This window comes from Calonectris borealis, chromosome 7, assembly GCF_964195595.1.
Source record: "Calonectris borealis chromosome 7, bCalBor7.hap1.2, whole genome shotgun sequence".
In the NCBI taxonomy this organism is placed as follows: Eukaryota; Metazoa; Chordata; class Aves; order Procellariiformes; family Procellariidae; genus Calonectris; species Calonectris borealis.
In genome coordinates, this window is record NC_134318.1 from 44,694,914 (window position 1) to 44,715,761 (window position 20,848).

At 43.7% G+C, this 20,848-nt stretch overlaps 1 protein-coding gene across 2 annotated transcripts; it reads left to right on the forward strand.

Moving 5' to 3' along the window:
* Window positions 1-481: 481 nt before the first annotated feature.
* TCTN3 (tectonic family member 3) lies at window positions 482-19,274 on the forward strand. Of its 2 annotated transcripts, XM_075155328.1 has the most exons (13): window positions 482-825; window positions 1,566-1,687; window positions 5,421-5,551; window positions 5,879-5,987; window positions 6,058-6,176; window positions 9,143-9,178; window positions 9,579-9,653; window positions 9,755-9,880; window positions 10,904-10,999; window positions 11,273-11,370; window positions 11,987-12,152; window positions 13,610-13,747; window positions 17,200-19,274. In XM_075155328.1, the coding sequence occupies exons 1-13, from the start codon at window positions 482-484 to the stop codon at window positions 17,419-17,421; spliced, it is 1,782 nt and encodes a 593-aa protein (XP_075011429.1). In that variant the 3' UTR covers window positions 17,422-19,274. The 2 variants fall into 2 exon arrangements, with proteins under 2 accessions (XP_075011429.1, XP_075011431.1); XM_075155330.1 differs by lacking the exons at window positions 482-825; window positions 1,566-1,687; window positions 5,421-5,551; window positions 6,058-6,176 and having other exon boundaries at window positions 5,892-5,987.
* The last annotated feature ends 1,574 nt before the right edge of the window (window positions 19,275-20,848 follow it).

Here is a 20,848-nt window from a genome sequence, read left to right on the forward strand (position 1 = left end):
GTCTCCGGGACTTCCTGCTGCTGCTGCTGACGGCTAGTACCTGGGGCCACGTCCGGCCCAGCTGAGAGAGAGGCGGCCAGCTGCCGGCGGGAAGGCCACCGCCTCCGAGGGGCCACGTCCGGCCCAGCTGAGAGAGAGGCGGCAGCTGCCGGCGGGAAGGCCACCGCCTCCGAGGGGCCCCGCCGCCGCTCGCGCTCCTCCCCCGCAGGGTCCCCACAGCAGACACCTCCCCGGCTTCCCAGCAGGCGCCTCGGGCCACCTCCAGCCCTTCCGCCGAGAGCCGCGCGGAACGAGCCGAGCGCAGCTAAGGGGAGCCCGGCCAGCCCAGGCGGGCGCCCCGCCAGACGCCCCCAGCCCGGAGGCCCCCAGCCCGGAGGCCCCCAGCCCGGAGGCGGGCGCAGGCGCCGGCCGCGCAGGCGCCTCGCCTCCCCGCTCGACCGGAGGGGCGGTGGGCCGCGTTTCTTAGCGACGAGGTGACGCCATGTGCGGGGCCCCGGGGTTGCTGCTGGCCCTGCTGCTAGCGCGGCTGGCCGCCTGTAGCCCCGGCACCCCGCCTGGAGCCGCCGCCGCTGAGCTCGCCGCAGGGGCCACGCATCGGGCGGCTCCCCGAATCGAGGAAGCGGCCTCGCGCCGAGCCCCCGCTGCCCGCGCGGTCCGGGCCGGCGCCCAGATCGCCGCCGCCGGGCCACGCCGCGGCGGTCCTGCTCCTCCGCTCCGCCGCCGCGCCCCGCGGGCAGCCCGCGCCGCCCGCCACTCGCCGCCCGGCGCCTGCGGCCTGCGCGACCCCGACGCCGCCGACTCGTCCCGCCTCTCCGGCGGCAGCAGGTGGGCAGGGGACGGGCTCCCACCGCTGCTGGCGCCGCCCCGGGCGCTGCCGCGCGTAGGCCAAGGCGGGCCGAGAGACAGGGCCCGGGCACCCGGCAGGAACCGCGGTTCGGCCTCGTTCGTTTCGCTGTCGTGTTCGCTACGCCTCTCGGGCACGGGGGACAGCCTGGTTCTGAGTCGAGGGCTCGGAAAGGCTTCCCATGGCCAACGTTCTAATGGCCTAGGTAAAGCAAGGGCTTGGTTACTCTGTGGGACGCTATTGGCGGTGGGAACTAGGAAGTCTTATCTTAGGAAAAAAGAACTTTAATATACAATTGGGCGACAGTAAAGCAATTACAAACTGTGAGATGTGGTCAGTGAAGAAGACAGTTTCAGTTATTTGGAGAGTAAAATCTGTGGATGAACCCTGTTTTTGCAGATTGCAGTTGTGAGGAGGACCGAGAGGATCTGTAATACACAGACACTGAATTTCTTTACCACTTTTTGTTCCAGGCAATTTCAGAGTGATTTCTAAATATACAAATAGAGAGTATCCACAAAGTTACTACAATGAGCAGATAGGCTTTCAATAATTGATTATCAATGCAAATTGTACAATAACTGTACAATAAATGTACAGACAAGCTGATGAAAAGTAATACTGTGTTCCGTTGCTGGCATTTAGTAATGTAAAATATGAAATTATGCAAGAACAGCGTCTTTAACAGTTTGCTGAGGGGGAGGGGGGCTTGTCTTTGCAGGTCTGTGAGTCAAGTGTGTGTGGAAAAATCACTCATGTTCAGAAGTAACACCCCGTATCCTACTGAGACCGTGGCTGTCCCTGGTGGACGTGATCTGCTGTTCTGTGTGCAGCTGGATGACTGTAAGTAACCTTTCTTTCCACACATTTAATTCATAGATTGCCTCTGCTAAGGGAATCTTTTTTTAAACTTACATGTTATAATTGTTACTAATTATTTGGGCTGTTACAGTTCCAGAGAGACCATAGTGAATCAGGGTCCCATCATCAAAGACAAACAAAAAAAAAATCATTGCACTCAGTTTAAGGGTAAGGTCTCTGGCTAAACACAAATCAGCCTTTATCAATTGCTTCTGTATCTGAGATACCTTCCTTAGTTTGCTACACTTAGAACAGCAAATACGGGTTGATGTTTGAAATATACCACTATTATCCTTTTCAGAAAGTGATTTCATATTGTATCTTGGATTCTTTATTTCATATGCTTTTTTTCATACTTTCTTCCCTTCTGACAATGATTTTTCTCTAGTAGTCATATACCCTCGTAGGATATGCCATTAATGCTTTTTTCTCTTTCTGCTTTCCACATTGTACTTTGTTTGACTGATTTGATGTCCAACTCCCTGGCATTCATTGCAATTCACTAGGGTCTCACATTTGAACACTTACAGATTTCTCTTTTGAGTCTTTTGCCTGGGAGTTTTGACCCACAGTCCCATCTACTTCTGACCTAAATCACAGAGCATTTTAGCTTGGGAGAGGCTCAGGAGATTAACTGGTCCAACAACTAGTCAAAACAGAGTGAGCTTCCTATTATCTAGTCCTGCTTTCAGCTCTTTACAGATGTTGCCTGAATGTTTTGCATACAGGGAAGAGCAAAGAAACAATGAGAGCCTCATAGTACATAGTATGATAGATAGTAGTGCTAGAACTTCACCCATTCCAATTTTCAAGTAGGTCTCAGAGTAAAGATGAATTTTGATGAAGGTTTAACCACAGCTGAAAGTGCCATCAGGCTCCTGGGTATTCTAGCCTGTAACTTGGAAGCAGCTAAATTTTATCCTTTTCCCACACCACTCATAGTATCCTAAAAATAGGATTAGAAGGATTCTGAATTTGTAATCTCATCCAAAGGAAGGATCATCTATGTCCAGATTGATGGCACCATATTTTTCTGGCCATTTAATATTTGGGCCCCATATCTATCACATGGTTAGGCCCACTGAACAAGCCCTAAACATTTGATTGCATGTGTACGTTAGGTGTAGTACACCTGGGAACAACAGAATTCACTGCTTACATGGCCTTTTCCTTTTCTGTGCTTGTTGTTGAAAGAACGTCTGGGAAAGACTTTATTTGGGATCACCTAAAGGATGATAAAGTTTTCTGGTAGAAACAGCCTTCTCCCCTTTGGCCTTCCCCAAGGAAATACAGAAACACATATGTTCTCATCAACTGCTTGTGGAAGAAGCCTTTCCAGGATGGATGGTGATATGACCTACCACTGCCAGAAATATAATCAAGCCTGCTTCAGAGGGCCTCCTGGAAGAGGGCAAGTGGGAACAGGCTCTGGACCTAATGAATTACTGTGACCAGTAACAAAAAGATTGTGATGCACAAGTTGACTTCACCTCATTGAAACCGTTGCTAGCAGATACCAGAGTAGTGTTCAAGTTTTACTAATACTTCTTTATGATACTTCTAAAAGATGCAGGTTTTTTCTTCCTCTGCTTGTCACTAATGGCTCTTTCCATGATTGTCCTCTTTCTATTCTTTCTTGACTGCAGTACTCTTGTTTCAGGTGTCTTTCCTGAAGTGTAAAACAACCTTTGCTTCACCCACTCCTCTTTCTTGCCTATTTTTCTGACTATTGCCATCCTTCAATTGCTTTACTTTTCTGCTTTTTCATACTGTTGTTCTCCATCTGACAGCTATTCACAACTCTGGCATTCCTCTAACCTCAACAGCTCATCACACCCAATCTTCTCTTTCTTTTGTGCCCTCTGTGGCCCTTTCTTCCTTTTGCAATTTTTCCCCCCCCGCTACTGCCTTTTCACTGTCTTGTGCTAAGGGTGGAGTTTCATGTATGTCTTAAACTGATTTTAGACTGTATTGATACTAAATGGAGCAGTGTGATGGCTCACACATCCCTAACAGTTCCTTCTGTCTAGTGATCATGTAGCTAGCTGAGTCAGGCAGTCTTCCTGATCCAACTGACAATTAATTCATTAAGAGGAAGAGATCATTTCTCAGGGACAGTTGGAAATACTGAGTATTTTCAAAATACTTAAAGTACTTTTAAAAGCATTCCTGTTTCACATACTAGCTCCTCAAGATAACAACTTTGTCTGTAGTCTTTGCAGGTGTGAGGAGAATATTGCTGCTATTTCTGCTTCTAAATCAGTGGAAGAACTAATATGTGTGCATTTTAAAGTTACAAGAATCATTATCCATGAGCTTGACTCCTGTTATGTTTTTTTTTTTTTAAATTTGTCTGGTTTCAGACAAATTAAATTGTCTGAAATTCTTTTTTGCCTGTTGCTACAAGATTAAAAGCCTTTAGTAGCTAGCGTGCTTTCTTAAGCAAACTACACTATGAACAAGTTACATACATCTTTTTCCTGAAAACTTAAGCCATTTGAATACCTTAAGTTTTGCTGCAGAAAGCCTTTTCTTCCAGTTTTCAGGTGTATTTTGCATTATGTAATGTTGTTAATCTGCATTAGCAAGTATTCAGCTTTGATAATTGAAGAGTACATAAAGAACTGCATTCCAAAGAAAAGAAATGGTTGTGGGTAGCACAACTACCAATGTTTTCTTTTTCAGTCTGATGATTATACCCTCAAGTGAATAATGAGAAAGCTGCTTTGTGCACCTACTTTTGCGAACCTTGTAGGAGCTTAATACTCCTTCGGCCTTTATCTCCTTAACAGATTTAGTTGACTGCTTGACTAATGCTGTATTTGGATGTAAAAAAGCTTTTATTTCTGCTTCCTGCTCTGTACATCTGAGGATCTGCTCTGCCCTTGAACAGCAGAATTACATTGAGAGCTTAAGTTCTTTTTTTTTTTCTTTTTTTCACTCCCCCCCCCAAAACCTACTAGACTACCTAAATTCTTTTTGGCACTACTGTAATCGAGGATGCTGCCACTCACTCCTGTTGTCGGTATGATCTGTAGTCCTCAAACCTTGTAAGACGTTTTATTTGGATGTATTAAAAAGTTTATTGTTCTAACAAGTCCATTAGGATGAGTCTACATAGTATATCCGTAATAATTTGCCATTTTATGACTTAGTGTTTTAGCAGTAATAGTTTAATACATTATAACATTGTAACCATACTAAATACCACTGGGTGACGAGGGCATCACTATGGGATACCAATAGAAAGTCTGGTTTTTTTAGGATGCCTATTCCCTACTCATACTTTTGAGTTTTACCAACCTTAATTATTTTGAATGCATTTAATGTTGCTTTTAGTGAACTCACATATTGGTAGTGTTTTGTTATTAAAATGTTATGTGTGTCTAATTTGAGCATCTTACAGAAATTAGAGCACATATTAAGATAGTTATCTTAAGGAATTTTCATGCTTTTTGGAAAGTCACGGTTGTGTCTGAACACCTGTTTCCCATGAAAGAGTACAAACTAGTACTCATTATATCATCCTGTTCATAGCTCATATTAGCTTGTTAGCAGTGTTACTATGGGTTAATTAATATAAGGCACTATCTAGCTTATAATTACTGAAGTTGTTCCTTTTAAAAATATTGGCACAATATTTACTTTTTCTTAGATCTATCTTTTGTAGTAATTTTATATTGGCGGATTTTTTTTTTGTCTTTTCAACCTTTAGCAAAGCTGAACTATTTCCAACAGCCACAGGATATCAAAGAATCTGATTTTTTGAAATTCTTGGAGAAGTATGGCAGACACTCTTTCTTAGCACCGTCACAAGTCCAGCCATCATTCTCTGCCTTTTACCGGGTGAGTTGAAAAAAATAGCAATCAGTTTGCAGATATACTTTTACTAAAGCTGTCTGTAATGAGATCTAATGAGAACAGATTGAGAGATTCTTATTTTTCTACCTATAATCCATATAATCTCTCAGTTGTTTTCATTCCTTATTGTATAAAAAGTTTCTGATTAGTTTTCTTGTATTTAAAAGATTGGGCAATCCTTTAGACAAAACTGGGTGTGCACTAAGGAGAAGTATAAATTTGCCTCTGTGCCCTGATGATGTCATCACCTTGCACTTGGCCTTAGTATTCCACAGTCACTTTGTCTGTGATTTCTCCAAATTGTCTTTTCAGGCTGGTGATCCAATCTTAATCTACTTTGATTCATCATCTGTACTGAGCACGCTTAGACAGCCAGTAAAAATGGGAGCCAGTGGCCTCTGTGTTGATGGAAATCCTGCTGGTTAGTAAAGGGGGAAGAATTTCTTAGGGTGGTTTGTTTCTGTTTTATCTGTTGTCATGTCTTAACTCAGGCTTCCTGGACAGTAAAAGCACAAGCTGTACTAGGATTTTTGCCAACTTGAGCAAGAGCTGCATTACTGACCCTGCCCTAGATGCTGCCTCCTACTACCGTGACTTCACTGTGCTAAAGGTGCATGTCATATTTCTTCCTTTTGCTCAGCATCTTATTTGCTTGACTTTCCATTGCCTTCCATTGCAACTTCAGCTAACTGGAAACCTAAAGGTCATCTGGTATGTCATCCCTGATCTCCCGATTGTTAAGGCCTTCTTGCTGGAAATCCTGTTAAAAATGTCATGATCAGTGATAATCCCTCAATTCAAACTACTTTCCAATACATTTCAGTTATTACAAATTCTTAATGCATTTAACAGGTACTTCACTGATACTTCATAGTTTGATGGTTTAACTAGAAGTCTCTCGCATTTTAAACAGACTGTTTATCAAAGTATTTCTCTGTTACATCAACTTGATCAACCAAGCAATGCATGTTCTTAGTAAAGAATGAGGAGTTGTTTTACCCGATATGTTATCTCTAAAATCATACTGAAAGGCAGTTATCAATATTAGCTTTATTTACATTCATAGATTGAATTCCATATCAGTTTCTCCATTATTTATCCTGACAATAATTTCAAAATAACTGATTTATTGTTCTGGGTTCATCATGCTGGTCTTACTGAATGTTAACGTTAAAATATCTCCCCTCTCGCCTTCTAGAGTTTCTCTGGTGTTCCAAGATAAAACAGCAGTATAAATATTAACACCTTATTAAGGCTAATGACTCAGTTTCCCCTTATATTGGAAATCTAAATCATAGAAGAGAATCATAGAATCATAGAATCGTTTAGGTTGGAAAAGACCCTTAAGATCATGGAGTCCAGCCGTAAACCTAACACTGCCAAGTCCACCACTAAACCATGTCCCTAAGTGCCACATCTACACGTCTTTTAAATACCCCCAGGGATGGAGACTCCACTACCTCCCTGAGCAACCCATTCCAAGGCTTGACAACCCTTTCAGTGAAGAAATTTTTCCTAATATCCAAGCTAAACCTCCCCTGGCGCAACTTGAGGCCATTTCCTCTTGTCCTATCGCTTGTTACTTGCGAGAAGAGACCAACCCCTACCTGGCTACAACCTCCTTTCAGGTAGTTGTAGAGAGCGATAAGGTCTCCCCTGAGCCTCCTTTTCTCCAGGCTAAACCACCCCAGTTTCCTCAGCCGCTCCTCATCAGACTCTAGACTCTTCACCAGTTTCGTTGCTCTTTGGATGTACTCCAGCACCTCAGTATCTTTCTTGTAGTGAGGGCCTCAAAACTGAACACAGTATTCGAGGTGTGGCCTCACCCCTAGTCCTGCTGGCTACACTAGTTCTGATACAAGCCAGGATGCTGTTGGCCTTCTTGGCCACCTGAGCACACTGCCGGCTCATGTTCAGCCGCTGTCAACCAGCACCCCCAGGTCCTTTTCCTCGGGCAGCTTTCCAGCTCCAGCCACTTTTCCCCAAGCCTGTAGCGTTGCATGGGGTTGTTGTGGCCCAAGTGCAGGACCTGGCACTGAGCCTTGCTGAACCTCATACAATTGGTCTCGGCCCATCGATCCAGCCTGTCCAGGTCCTTCTGCAGAGCCTTCCTGCCCTCCAGCAGATCAACACTCCCACCCAACTTGGTGTCACCTGCAAACTTACGGAGGGTGCACTCGATCCCCCCATCCAGATCATTGATAAGGATACTAAGCAGAACTGGCCCCAATACTGAGCCCTGGGGAACACCACTTGTGACCGGTCACCAGTTGGAGTGAACTCCATTCACCACAACTCTTTGGACCCAGCCATCCAGCCAGTTTTTTACTGAGCAAAGAGAACGCCCATCCAAGCCACGAGCAGCCAGTGTCTCCAGGAGAATGCTGTGGGAAATGGTGTCAAAGGCTGTACAAAAATCTAGGTAGACAACATCCACAGCCTTTCCCTCATCCACTAAGCAGGTCACCTTGTCATAGAAGGAGATCAGGTTAATCAGGCAGGACCTGCCTTTCATAAACCCATGCTGACTGGGCCTGATCACCTGGTTGTCCTGCATGTGCCACATGATGGCACTCAAGATGATCTGCTCCATAACCTTCCCTGGCACTGAGGTCAGGCTGACAGGCCTGTAGTTCCCCGGATCCTCCTTCTGGCCCTTCTTGTAGATGGGCGTCACATTTGTTAACCTCCAGACAACTGGGATCTCCCCAGTTAGCCAGGACTGCTGATAAAGGATGGACCGTGGCTTGGTGAGCGCTTCCGCCAGCTCCCTCAGTACCTTTGGGTGGATCCCATCTGGCCCCGTAGACTTGTGTGTGTCTAAGTGGTGTAGCAGGTCGCTAACCATTTCCCCTTGGATTATGGGGGCTTCATTCTGCTCCCCGTCCCTGTCTTCCAGCTCAGGGGGCTGGGTACAAGTGGTCTTACTATTGAAGACTGAGGCAAAGAAGGCATTAAGAACCTCAGCCTTTTCCTCATCCTTTGTCACTATGTTTCCCCCCACATCCAATAAAGGATGGAGATTCTCCTTAGCCCTGCTTTTGTTGCTAGAGTATTTATAGAAACATTTTTTTATTGTCTTTCACGGTAGTAGCCAGGTTAAGTTCTAGTTGGGTTTTGGCCCTTCTAATTTTCTCCCTGCATAACTTCAGACATCCTTGTAGTCCTCCTGAGTTGCCTGCTCCTTCTTCCAAAGGTCATAAACTCTCCTTTTTTTCCTGAGTTCCCAGAGCCAAAGCTCTCTGTTCAGCCAGGCTGGTCATCTTCTCCACTGGCTCGTCTTTTGGCTCATGGGGATGTCCTGCTCCTGTGCCTTTAAGAATTCCTTCTTGAAGAATGTCCAGCCTTCCTGGGCTCCTTTGCCCTTCAGGACTGCCTCCCAAGGGACTCTGTCAACCAGTGTCCTAAACAGGCCAAATTGATTATGTTTTATACATCTGGAATAAACAAGTTAATTTTTATCAATATAATATGTAGGCTCTATATAGTGATGGTTTCATGACTTTAGGCACTTGCAAACCCAGAAAATTGGTTGGGTTTTTTGGTGTTTTATGTTGGTTTGTTTGTTTTCCCCAGGTCCCAATTAATGACACCATTATGCCGTCCATGAAGGTCAGTCTCTATTGCCAATGAAAATAATTTCTGCTTGTGAAATAAAACATATCTGGAATCTTAGGCATTCAGAGTAATGCCCATGGGTTGGGAACTTGGGAGAATGGGAATGTTCTGTGTCTGAGACAAGATTTTTTGGACAAAAGTGTGGCATTATAGAAAAAAATAGGGATATAAGGAAAGATATACTTTTAAATGAATGGGCATAGATAGGGCTGGAGTAGGGAGGTAGCTCATTTTCTTAGAAAAAATTGGGAATCTGGAGCAGGGTGATGTGCCCTCAGATCACAGCAACAGCAGGAAGGTAAATCTGACTTTGATGGAAAAGCAGTGGAAAAGAGTAAGAAAGGCACACTCCTTTTAAACAATTGCTGATTGTTAATATGCTTACTGTCTCCAGGTAAAGGTCACCGCAGTCGCACCACCTGGAGCTCCCCACATGGAAGACAACACATGTAACAATGTTGTTTCTGAGGTATCTGAATCTTCTTTCCTTTGGGCAGCCCAACACTAGCTTAGAATCATTGCCCTATTACCTGACTCTGCCTCTGATTCGTCTCTGAATTGGACTTTCAGGTGATCTATGAGATAGAATTCAGTGGCACACGTGGGATTCAGAGTGTTTCTGTCCGGTTCAGAGTGAGCAACATCTCTGGGAACTCGGGATCCTCTCTGCAGCAGCACTTCACTTTGCACTTCTGGGTCAGTGCCCTCATCCTCCCTGGGCTCTTACCAAGTTTGTAGTCTGTAGTTCACAGACGAGATGTGAAAAGATTAGAGCAATGTCACTGTGGTATGGTAGTACCAGAACCCTGGGACACAGCTGGTGGTCGAAGGAAGGAGGGGACACTGCTCTGGTCTCAAGTAAACCATGTTAGTAGAAAAATTCAGGCTCAGTGCAAGCATGCAGTCTTGCACTGCACGAGTTTGGAGGGGCTGATTATTTTTATCTGACTATTTTTTGCTGCTGTTTTGATTTGGTTTGGGTTTTTGTTTTTAGGGGGGGAGAAGGGGAAGGGATGAGATCAGGGTCACCAGCATGGTCTTGTGAAGGAAAGGGTTGGAGCTGGTGCTGTATCTGAGGAGTTCAGTGTTTGTGAACAAAGTTGTTAAATTTATTCCAGGTACTTATTTAACTTTGCCCGGGCAGTGGGAAAAAGAGTTACTTTGGAGGGCGTGGAAATCTGGGAAATACTAGTGTGTGCTGACGTTCATATAAACCTTGTCCCATAGAGGCAATGTAAAGTCGTATAAGTGGTGACCTCAGGGGTTGATAAGTGTGCAGTGCAACTTTGCTGAAGTTATCCCCAGAGGCTCTCCCCATAAAACAATTTAGAAGTGGAATCTGCCACTCAGAATCAGAGTCAAGGCAGGGTTTCTTCTGTAGATCATCTGTAGAATTGCCCAGACTGATATGTTCACTTCCTTAGAGACAAATGCCGAGCAATAGGAATTCATTGTCTCAAGAATTGTCCTGGTAGTATCCACATTTCAGGATACTGACATTTAGTTTTTTACCTCCTGGACTGCAGATGAACTTGCCAGGTAAGAAAGAGGATTTGGAAGCAAATAATGGAGGTTATAGTAGCGCATAATATTCAGTCATTCAAAAAATGGATTACATTTACATTTTTGAGAATGTGAATTTGATCTTCTGAGATGAATGGATCTCGTTGGAGCTAATGCTTTCCTTTTCTTTTCTTTCTTCCCTTTGCCTCTTTGTAGACCAGGACTCTTTCTCATACGTTGCCTAGAAGTGGAAACCCCAGCTATATCACTGGAGCACCACTGTTGGTTGCAAACAGTGGTGCCATGCAGCATGTATCCTTTTCCTGCTGTCAAGTTTTATTTATCACTGGGTTTATTGCCTTCTGGTACTCTACTGTCTGGACTTTTGAGATTCTACGTTTACCTGTGAGGGCATACCTCAGTATTACATTGCAGCCATCAGCAGGCCTTTTGGTCATGACTGAATTGTAGTCCTGTGACAGGGATAAGGATGAATGTGGGGTGAGAGGATTGTTAAATACAAGTTGGGTGTCCTGTATTGTCTGTTTATGCTTTTGTTTGGCTTCTTGACGTGCAGTCTGTCAGATGAGCATTTTACGGAGCAAAGGTGATGGAAGTTGCTCACAGTTCCTCAGACACACAGTACAATTTGGAAGAAATATGAGGACAGGCTGCAAGCTCAGGTAGCAACACACTCTGCAGTCACCCTTCCTGACACATTTGAAAGGTGTGGACTCACTTAGCATGTTTTTCCGTAGTCTCTCACGCACTGCTGTGGAGCCTAGGTCCTTCCCCGAGGTCACCAATGGGTCTCTGCCGATCTTTCATATACTCCTAAGAGGACTTGAATATCAGAGAGATGGTGGACCTCTAGAACAATCTGAACATTGTGAAGGTCTTCTGGGGCATTTTGAGGCTGTAGTCTGGCAACATGTCTTGGGCAAGAGTAGAGTTTGTATTTGAGGAGTGAATTATAATGGAACCTAAAAAAGTGATTGTTTTGATGATTTGGATCATTCTTTTGTTGGTGACAGGGCAGGTGTACAACCACGGATGTGATATGATGTCTAAAGAGCTGTCAGTTTTCCATATTGTGTGTTACCCTGCCATGTTCTTCTTCTCCCTTCCCATTGCAGAGAGGATTGAAACTGCATCCATTTAATACCAATACTTCCGTAATGATTCTGTTGACTCATTACAAGAGCAGAAGAAATACTCATTCTGAAGGAAGGATGTTGATAGTGGTTTTTTTCTGTCCTGGAAATCACTTTGTCAAATCTGTTATTTTCTCATTTCCAGCCTATCCACAGTACTGGAAGAAAGTAATTGTAGTTACATCCAGCAGAAGTTATACAAGGCGCTTCAGGGGATGAACAGAGCAGAAGACCTTGCTATAACTGGCAGTGCTCATTCAACCCAGGCAGAAGAGTGGACGACCATTCTGATTCAGAACTGCAGTGTGCAGGTAATATGAATGCAAAAAGACCAGCTGTGAATATTTTTCCTTTCATATCTTTGTATTGCCTTGGGGAAGCATGGGAAAAAAAGAACCTTTTCTTACTTTCTTTGTGTGATGATCTACTGACTCTCAGGGGTCTTAATGCCTGTAAGCAGTCATTTTTATTATCGTTCATATTATTAGGATACTTAGTAAACAAAATAAAAAAGACCCTGACAGATTTAATATCTCTTGAATCCTGTTCCTGTTATTTAAATGGGCAAAAAGAGTTTAATACTGAATCCTGTGTTGCATTACCTAGTTTTCTGACAGCCTTCTAGAACTAATACTACCTGGTTACTTCCTATTAGAATCATAGAATCATAGAATCATACAGGTTGGAAAAGACCTCTAAGATCATTGTGTCCAACTGTCAACGCAACACACCATGTCCACTAAACCATGTCCCTAAAGGCCTCATCTACACGTCTTTTAAATACTTCCAGGGATGGTGACTCCACCACTTCCCTGGGCAGCCTGTTCCAAGGCCTGATCACTCTTTCAGTAAAGAAATTTCTCCTAATGTCCAATCTAAACCTCCCTTGGCGCAACTTGAGGCCATTTCCTCTCGTCCTATTGCTGTTCCTTGGGAGAAGAGACCGACCCCCACCTCACTACAACCTCCTTTCAGGTAGTTGTAGAGTGCGATGAGGTCTCCCCTCAGCCTCCTCTTCTCCAGGCTAAACACCCCCAGTTCCCTCAGCCGCTCCCCATCAGACTTGTGCTCCAGGCCCTTCACCAGCTTCGTTGCCCTCCTCTGGACACGCTCCAGCACCTCCATGTCCTTCTTGTAGTGAGGGGCCCAAAACTGAACACAGTATTCGAGGTGCGGCCTCACCAGTGCCCAGTACAGGGGCACGATCACCTCCCTGCTCCTGCTGGCCACACTATTCCTAATACAGGCCAGGATGCCGTTGGCCTTCTTGGCCACCTGGGCACACGGCCGGCTCATGTTCAGCTGGCTGTCGACCAGCACCCCCAGGTCCTTTTCCTCCGGGCAGCTAAAATTTCTGAGGAGAAAGGCAGCCCATTTGATGCTTTTATTATTATCATCCTTTCTGATTTTCCAGTTTCTAGGGATATTTACATATTACCTAATAAGGGTAAAAGTTTGCGATCGGAGTACTTATGGAGGAGGGAAATTCGATTTTAATAATTATAAATCTGTCAGGAGATGGCCTAGGAGAATGCAAAATCCAAATGGTAGAGTTCAGACAAATTCTGTTTGGAAATGAGATGACAACAAGATGGATATAGCTCTAAAATGGGTGGTTGACCTGACCAGAAGTTATGGGGTTACTGCTGAAGTGACTGATTCAAGTTCTGTGACCTATGCTATCCGAAATACTAGACTTTGACCATAATGGTCCTTTTCCACTTTGAAAATGCTATATTAAAATGTTTAGGGTATATTTTATTTTCAGGCTGTGAATTGCACTTCCTGTTGCATGGTTCCTGTGACGCTGGAGATACAGATATTGTGGACTAAGGTGGGCCTCCTGTCCAACCCACAAGCTCAAATACTGGGTGCACGCTACTTTTATCAGTGTCACCCCCTGAAGGTATGGAACTTAAAACCCCTCCCTCACACACAGAGGTAATTAAATGGGATTCACAGGTTATTTAAGATCCAAGGAATCAAATAGCGTTGTTATTACTGAGTTGAGATTTACTGAACTTTAGCAGTGGTCTGGCTGCAATGGCAAGAGATTGTATTTAACAGCTCCACAGAGGAAGGTAGTTTTATGGTCTTACCAGTACTGTCCTGAATCAGTTGTACAACTGGAAAAGGTACCTTCTTTCCAACTTCAAACCACCTTCTGCCACTTAAGGACTCAAACTTTAAACTTTTAGTTATGCTCGGTATAAAGTTGTAGTTACAAACATTCAATAACTACATGTTTATCTAGTTGTCTCTTAAAGCCTCGATACGGAATTTGAGTTGATTTATATTTCACAGACTCCACAGCATGCTGATAATCTGTGCAAGAAGATATTTGTATTCCTCTAGGGATTCTGAAATCACCACAGCTAGCTGAGGAAGAGGCTAATGCGGCTGGCATTTGAAGAATTAGGGGGAAAGGCTGTAGGCCAGAAAGCAGGTTTCTAAGAGAAGATTACATGATGGAAACATTCAAGGTCAGGTTGGAGGGGGCTCTGAGCAACCTGATCTAGTTGAAGATGCCCCTGCTCATTGCAGGGGTGTTGGACTAGATGACCTTTAAAGGTCCCTTCCAACCCAAACTATTCTATGATTCTATGATGTCAGCAGGAAGGTGAAGCTAACAGGTCCGCAAAAGAGAATGAATAGTCTTTTTCAAGTGTGTCTCAGTGGATCCCATTTTGGGGCAAGGCTGGATTCCCGACATCACAAAGTCTTTTGGGCAGCACATATATTTCAAGGCTTATACTTCTTCTCTGCAAGGGCTTTAGGGGGAGCAGCTGACTGCCCATGGCATTCTCATGGCAGTAAGGTATAACATGGCAAGTGTCTGTCTGATCTGTTACTACTCTTCGAACTTCAGACTCAGTCTAAATGAGATTTTACATCACTTGTTTGGATGTGTCTCATGGTATCTCTTCGTCCTCCCTTTTTGCAACATACGTGAAAAGAACATGATAGGAAAATGTTCACCTTGTAAAACACATGTTGCCCTGAGGCAAACTGACACCCCTGCCCCACGAAGATATTTTCTAAATCTGAGCTGTTACATGGCTCCATTAACAAAACTTCTGTCTGAGGAGGGAGACTTGCATTCCTAGTAAAAATCTAGGGTGCCTATCCCTCAGTAAGGATTAGCCAATCAGGAACTATGAGATTCAGATTTCATCTGCTTGAGCAACTGATGCTAATTACTTTAGAGCTGTAAGTAATCAGCAAGCAAATGGTAAGATAGCAAGCAATGATAAGAAAGCAAGTTTCTGGCAGCAAGAAAAAAACACACCATTAAAATCAGTACCAACTTCATCAGTGGCAATCCACAAATTAGGGTTGTTAGTAAAGGCATCTTAGCAAGGGTACCAGTCAGTACCATACCCAGCAGTTAAGAATTGCAGCCATTTGTAAGCATACCGGTGAGATCACCAATGCGTGCCGTATATTGCTTTACTTTTAAATTATGTCACTTCCCAGTTTTAGCCTACAGATTCGCAGTCCAAGAACTATCCATTCTTTAGTGAAAACCTTTTCCTTTAGACCATACTGTGTCACTGGAGAGTTGCCTTAGTGACTGACCAGAAAACACAGAACCTGGGAAGGACATCCTATTTTCTACACCCATCCACAATATCTGGTCACAGTTGTATTTGGACTTCCTGAAAATACAAGACAGTCTTAAATGATGTAGAGCTATACAGGAGCATGCTGGAAGTTGCTTGTGGCTGCTTTCTCCCAGCTGTTGAGGAGGGGTTGTGTATAGGGTTTTTTCCCCACTAATCTCTCCCATTTTAAGGCAGATTCTGAAGGTCCAGACACAAAGCGAGAATCACTTTGAAGCTTCTTGTTGACGAAGGCGATTGTGCCTACTGTGTTTACTCATTGATAGGAGAACTTATATCCATCAGGAGTGAAGGGGAAATTCTAACTGTAACTACTCAGCAGTGGTAATTTGTGACCGAGGAATGATCTAGCATGGAGGGCAAGAAGGCCCAACTGCAAGAAGGGGTTAAACTGGCTGGAAGCAGGAATGCCAGAGACAGACTCCTTGCAAGGGTGTGAAGTTTCCCTTGGTGATGAGATAAGAAACAGCCTCAGCATTGTCTTGTAGCCATCCTGGAATGGGAACGCTCAGGGGCCCAAGCTCAGAGGCCACCTTTGGGCAGCAGAGCTGGGCTGCGTGATGGACCCACAGCCAGGCTGAGGTGCCCCATGCTGACGCTCTCAGGATTGGTGCTGGTGCAAGTGTATATAAGGAATCTGCTTGTGACGCATCTTTGCAGACTCCATGTAGAACCATGTATTGCAGTAGGACTCTGACCAATGCATTGTTCATTACAGTTTTCTTTTGTATTTAAGCACAAATGTGTCTTTAATTTGCCTCGAGAGGTACCACAAAAATTCCCCAACAGGAGTCTCGGTATTTTTCTCTTAAGGGTCATGAATTCTGTTTTGGAGCTTTTTCAAGTGCTTCCTGCACAACTTTGCTCTAAAGGCAGTCTTCCAGATTGTTTCCAGGGAAGTGAATGAGGTGGTGATTTTACAGATTGGCTTAAACCAGTACAAGCACAGAAGGCATGCTCTAGTAGATTCCCTCTCTTGAGGTTAGAATGCAGAGCTGGGAAGCCGGGGCAGGGAGCGAGGCTGCTCTTTTGGCAGCGGCATGGTCTTACCCAAGCTAGCCATGAAACTCCACATAACTCAAGGAGCAAGTGTATTAGTTGTCTTGCAGCATTCTGTTGGAACAGAAAGGAACTGAGGCCTTAGAAGTTCAGTCCCTTGTTCCATCTTTACCAACTTACCTACCAATCTGTCTCCTTTCTGAAACAATATCCTAAAATGTGAGAAATAAATTCATTGTTGTATTGGGTCCCTGCTTTGTTTTATTGATATTTTATTGAAAGGATCAAATCTTGTGGCAGTCCTGTCTGTTTCTGGCAGCAATCACCTGTTCAAAGGGCCAGGTGATCTTATCTTACATAAAATATATAATTTTATAAAAAATAAAGCTAGCTTTGCTTCTGTTCTTATTACGAACTAGCTGATATGTCTTTCTTCTGAATAGGCGGCTTCCTCTATTCAGGAATCACTGCCTTCCATTCTGGAGATCTGTAACATATGATGCACAGTAGCTACTGATCTTTCCTGAGACTGGTACCCTCAATTTACCTGCTAAGTATCAATTTTGGGAAAGAGAAGTTACTCCACTAAAAAAATATATCTGGAACTCTTAACGCCTACCATCCTAAAGACATCTTGCTTGCCAGTCATCTACAGTGGGTCTCCATTAGCAAATCGAGGAGATGCATCTTTTATATTAAGCTTGCTAAACTCTTTGTGCTTTCCTTCTTGTTACAGTTCCTAAGCACAAGCACGGTACCTTTGACAACTGTCGTTACCTTCACTGACATGACGGAATGGCCAGAACCTCCACGAGGCCAGCCTCAAATGCACTGGAAACTCCCATTTGACATCTTTTTCCCATTCAAGGTGGCACTGAATTTGGAAAGAAGTTATAGAGATGACCTGGCTGGCTATTTTTTGTTGATTCTAATAATGTCCAGTATTCTCTGCTTTTGAAAAGTCAGATGGACGGGGCCTGTACTTACAAGTTCAGTGAGTGAATTGATACATTCAGAATATGATCCAGACCATAGACTTTTCTCCTCAGGTTCTTATACTGTGCCTATCTATGTGCCTTCTGTTCTTGGATTAAGCCACATGACTAATTTCTGTCCTGCATCCTCTCGTGTCCCTATTCTCCATATGCACCATCTGTGAACCTCACTGCAGTGAAACAGTTGAGAGATGGAGGGATCAAGAGATGTTGCATTAATAAGGAATGAGAAGGGGGACGTTAAAATGAACATTCCATGTTCCCAGAAACCAAGAGTGCTTTCTAAACCAAGGAGTATGGAGAGAGGAGCAACGTTCAATCCAAGCATTTTGGAGCTGCATTCAGTCATCTTCCTGTTGGAGAAGCACCTGATTTTTCCACATGGAACTAACTGAACATTTAAAATACAGGAGCCCTCCCAGGCAGCCTGAATCGTTATTTTATGAGTAGACATGTCTGCCAGTCACCTTTAACCTGTCGTCGTTACATGACAACCATGCCTCTGTGACAGTTTTTGACTCTTATTTTTCTATGTCTTTTCAAATACAGATATTCAATTGAAATTTCCGTGTTTTAATCACCGTTTACCTTAGCAATACTGTTACACAAAGCAAAGTAATTGTAAATGTCACATCCTCTGAAATATAATTTAATTTTAGTTGTTTGTCAAGACAGCTTCCTTCCTGATCTTCTTTTTTTATTGAAGAAACAGGCCCGAATATGTTTTTTCCTAGATAAGACACATTCTCTTGTGGCTCCAGCTAGGAACTGGACTGATAATGATAGCCACTGAAATTCTAGGTGGCACATCAGAGTTGTGAACAGTCCTAAAGAAAAAAAACAATTATTTTAGGAAGAATTTGTAGATGCATTATAGGACTGAAGCTTACTGCAATACCTTACCTCTGACTCAGTCTCTGGGACCAGAATGTAGATTTATTGTTTTTGAAGTTGAAGGTGATCTTCTGATCATCTAGTCTGCCCCACTGCATCACACAGGCTAAGGAAATCTGCTCAATCATTCCATGAAGTTGTTGGATGACATATTTTTTTAGCAAAGGATTTATTACTTATCTTAAATTCTTCAGATGATGGAAGAATCTGCCCCATCTAATGTCAAGTACTCCAGCGGAATCGGTAATGGGCAAGAAAATCGGAGAAATCTGGCCTACCTTTAACAAAAGGTATTTGTTGCTTTTGTACATATACTGTCTATAGCAACTTTGTTGCTCTTCCTCATTACAAACTTAAACAGAAGAGTGCAAAAATAAACTGAAAAACCTCTAATTAGTCAGGATATCAAAGGAGATAACCTGAATAAAACAAAACCACGACCCATCTAAAACATGTAGATTACAGGGTAACTTCACATATTTAACTTTCTGATTGTTTGCATGGTTTATTAGCTTGTGTGGGAAAATAACAGAAGAGTGGCAAGGAGGATTGTAAGCACGCTCAAGTGACTTGTAGCTGGGGTGTAGAAAAACACATGTATCATACTAATTGTTGTTTGGCCTTGTGTGTTGGTTGGACAAGTAGAACATCTGTGTTTAGATAACAAAGGCCTGGGATAGACTTAGAGGCACCCTATCAAACATGCTTGAGATTCCTGCCCTGCTACGGGAAAGATCAAAGCACAATGGTAAACTACGCCTGCATGAATCCTTGATAAACAGGTGAAAGCAGCAGGTGATCCTCCAGCATGGACTGAGCTCTGCAGTGCCTGCGTCCCCGCTCGTGTGCCTCTGCCCGGGTACTGCTTCGGGGATCCCCCGGTTGGTGAGGTAACGAAAATAAATGTACTCTTTGCATTTCATCCGTGGTTTTGTGGTTGTTCCTGTGTCCTGCCTTTGCCGGCTCACACAGCTTGGAAAGAATTCCGTGCAAGTGTCTGCTGCTTCCATTGCTTCTGATTCTGGGGCAGCTCATGAAAGCCAGTCTGAACATGTGCATTCTAGTGTTATATATGGCTGATGGTACCAGTACAGCAACAAGCTTTGATTTTAGATAGACGTGGCTTCTCAACTGTTGCAAACTGTTTGCACAGTTGCAAAGCTTTTAGCAAAACACATTTGTAGCGTATGTCACATGTCCTCTCATGCTCCTAATTTGTGGAATCCGGGAAATTAATTTAGAGGTGACAGTAACTGAATTGAACAAAGGGTTAGTTGGAGAAGCTTGCCAGATGTCACATTGCCAAGTGTGTCAGGATGTGGTTTGAATGAAAAGGATCTGGCATCTCTGTTTTCCGCATTATTGAGATAATTCAATTAGGTGACTATAGAGATTCTTCTTATTCTATGAGCTGCAAATACGTGGAAGTGCTATAAGAATGCATCACCTTACTATTGTAATTCTCTGTCATATCCCTGACCTCCAACATGTCATGTTTTCTAGCACACATTTGGCTCCTCTGACATTTCCTCATTGCAGGAAATGGAGCTGGAAAGAGCCTTGTCCGTAACCTAGTCTACCCTGACTTAAGACATGTTCAATTCTAGCCATGCCATACCACATGGATGGGGGTTTAGAGTCTGCAGTTTCCAATGACAGTTTATTTCGGTGTCTACTTTGTCATGTTATGTTTTTCCCCACTGTCTGAACTTAAATGTAGTGTTGCAATTATCAGGCAACAGTACGACAACGTCACACACAAGGCAGACTCATATGTCAGATATACAGAATGGGGTATTTATACGCCATGTCAAAGGGCAGAGACAATGCTGCATAATTTCTCTGCTGCCAGCATTCTACCTGGAACCATCTTTCCAATGTGTCCTGTTTTGAGGCAGTAAGTCTATTTTTACACTGTCCGAGTGAAAGATGCAATTTTGGATTACAAAGTAGGAGCAGAGTTACAAAAAGTTAATAAAGGACAGTTAGTAGCGATGTGAATTAGGCTGCCCACCCAGCTTTTACTTAAGATCTCTCTATGGAGTTGTCAGATTGTTGTCATGCTGGAAGTAGAGAGCAGTGAGTTTCATTCTTGCTCTCTGAGAGAGTACCCCTTTGGAGTACCACTTCTTGCTTTCATCGTAGATTCCTCCCCCCCACTCAGCAAACAGAAATAGAACGTGAATTTCTGAAATACTCTGGGATCATTCTCCCCTTCTATAAGATAAGAATATACATAAAATGCAAAGAAAAAGCTATAGACGACATCTTAAAAATTTCTATGAGCTCCTTAGTGTGCTTCCGTTTTCTTCAGGCACTAAGTACATGAGCCACTGCTAAATTTGTTTGCCAAGTTTCAGCCACTGTTTACCACTGTAGGGTTTGTTGCAAAAGGAGGTGTCTTACATTCTGTGCTCCCCATACTTGCCTCCTTCATCTGGCTCAACTTAACTTTTCCAATGGGCCACTGTATGTCCATATACCTTAAGAAACAAT

Excerpts from the sequence above, each read along its gene's own strand:
- TCTN3 (XM_075155328.1), top strand. The coding sequence starts at position 482 with ATGTGCGGGGCCCCGGGGTTGCTGCTGGCCCTGCTGCTAGCGCGGCTG. Across the intron at positions 5,988-6,057 it reads TGTTGATGGAAATCCTGCTG|GCTTCCTGGACAGTAAAAGC; the intron begins GTTAGTAAAGGG and ends GTCTTAACTCAG. Across the intron at positions 11,000-11,272 it reads ACAGTGGTGCCATGCAGCAT|ATGAGCATTTTACGGAGCAA; the intron begins GTATCCTTTTCC and ends GCAGTCTGTCAG.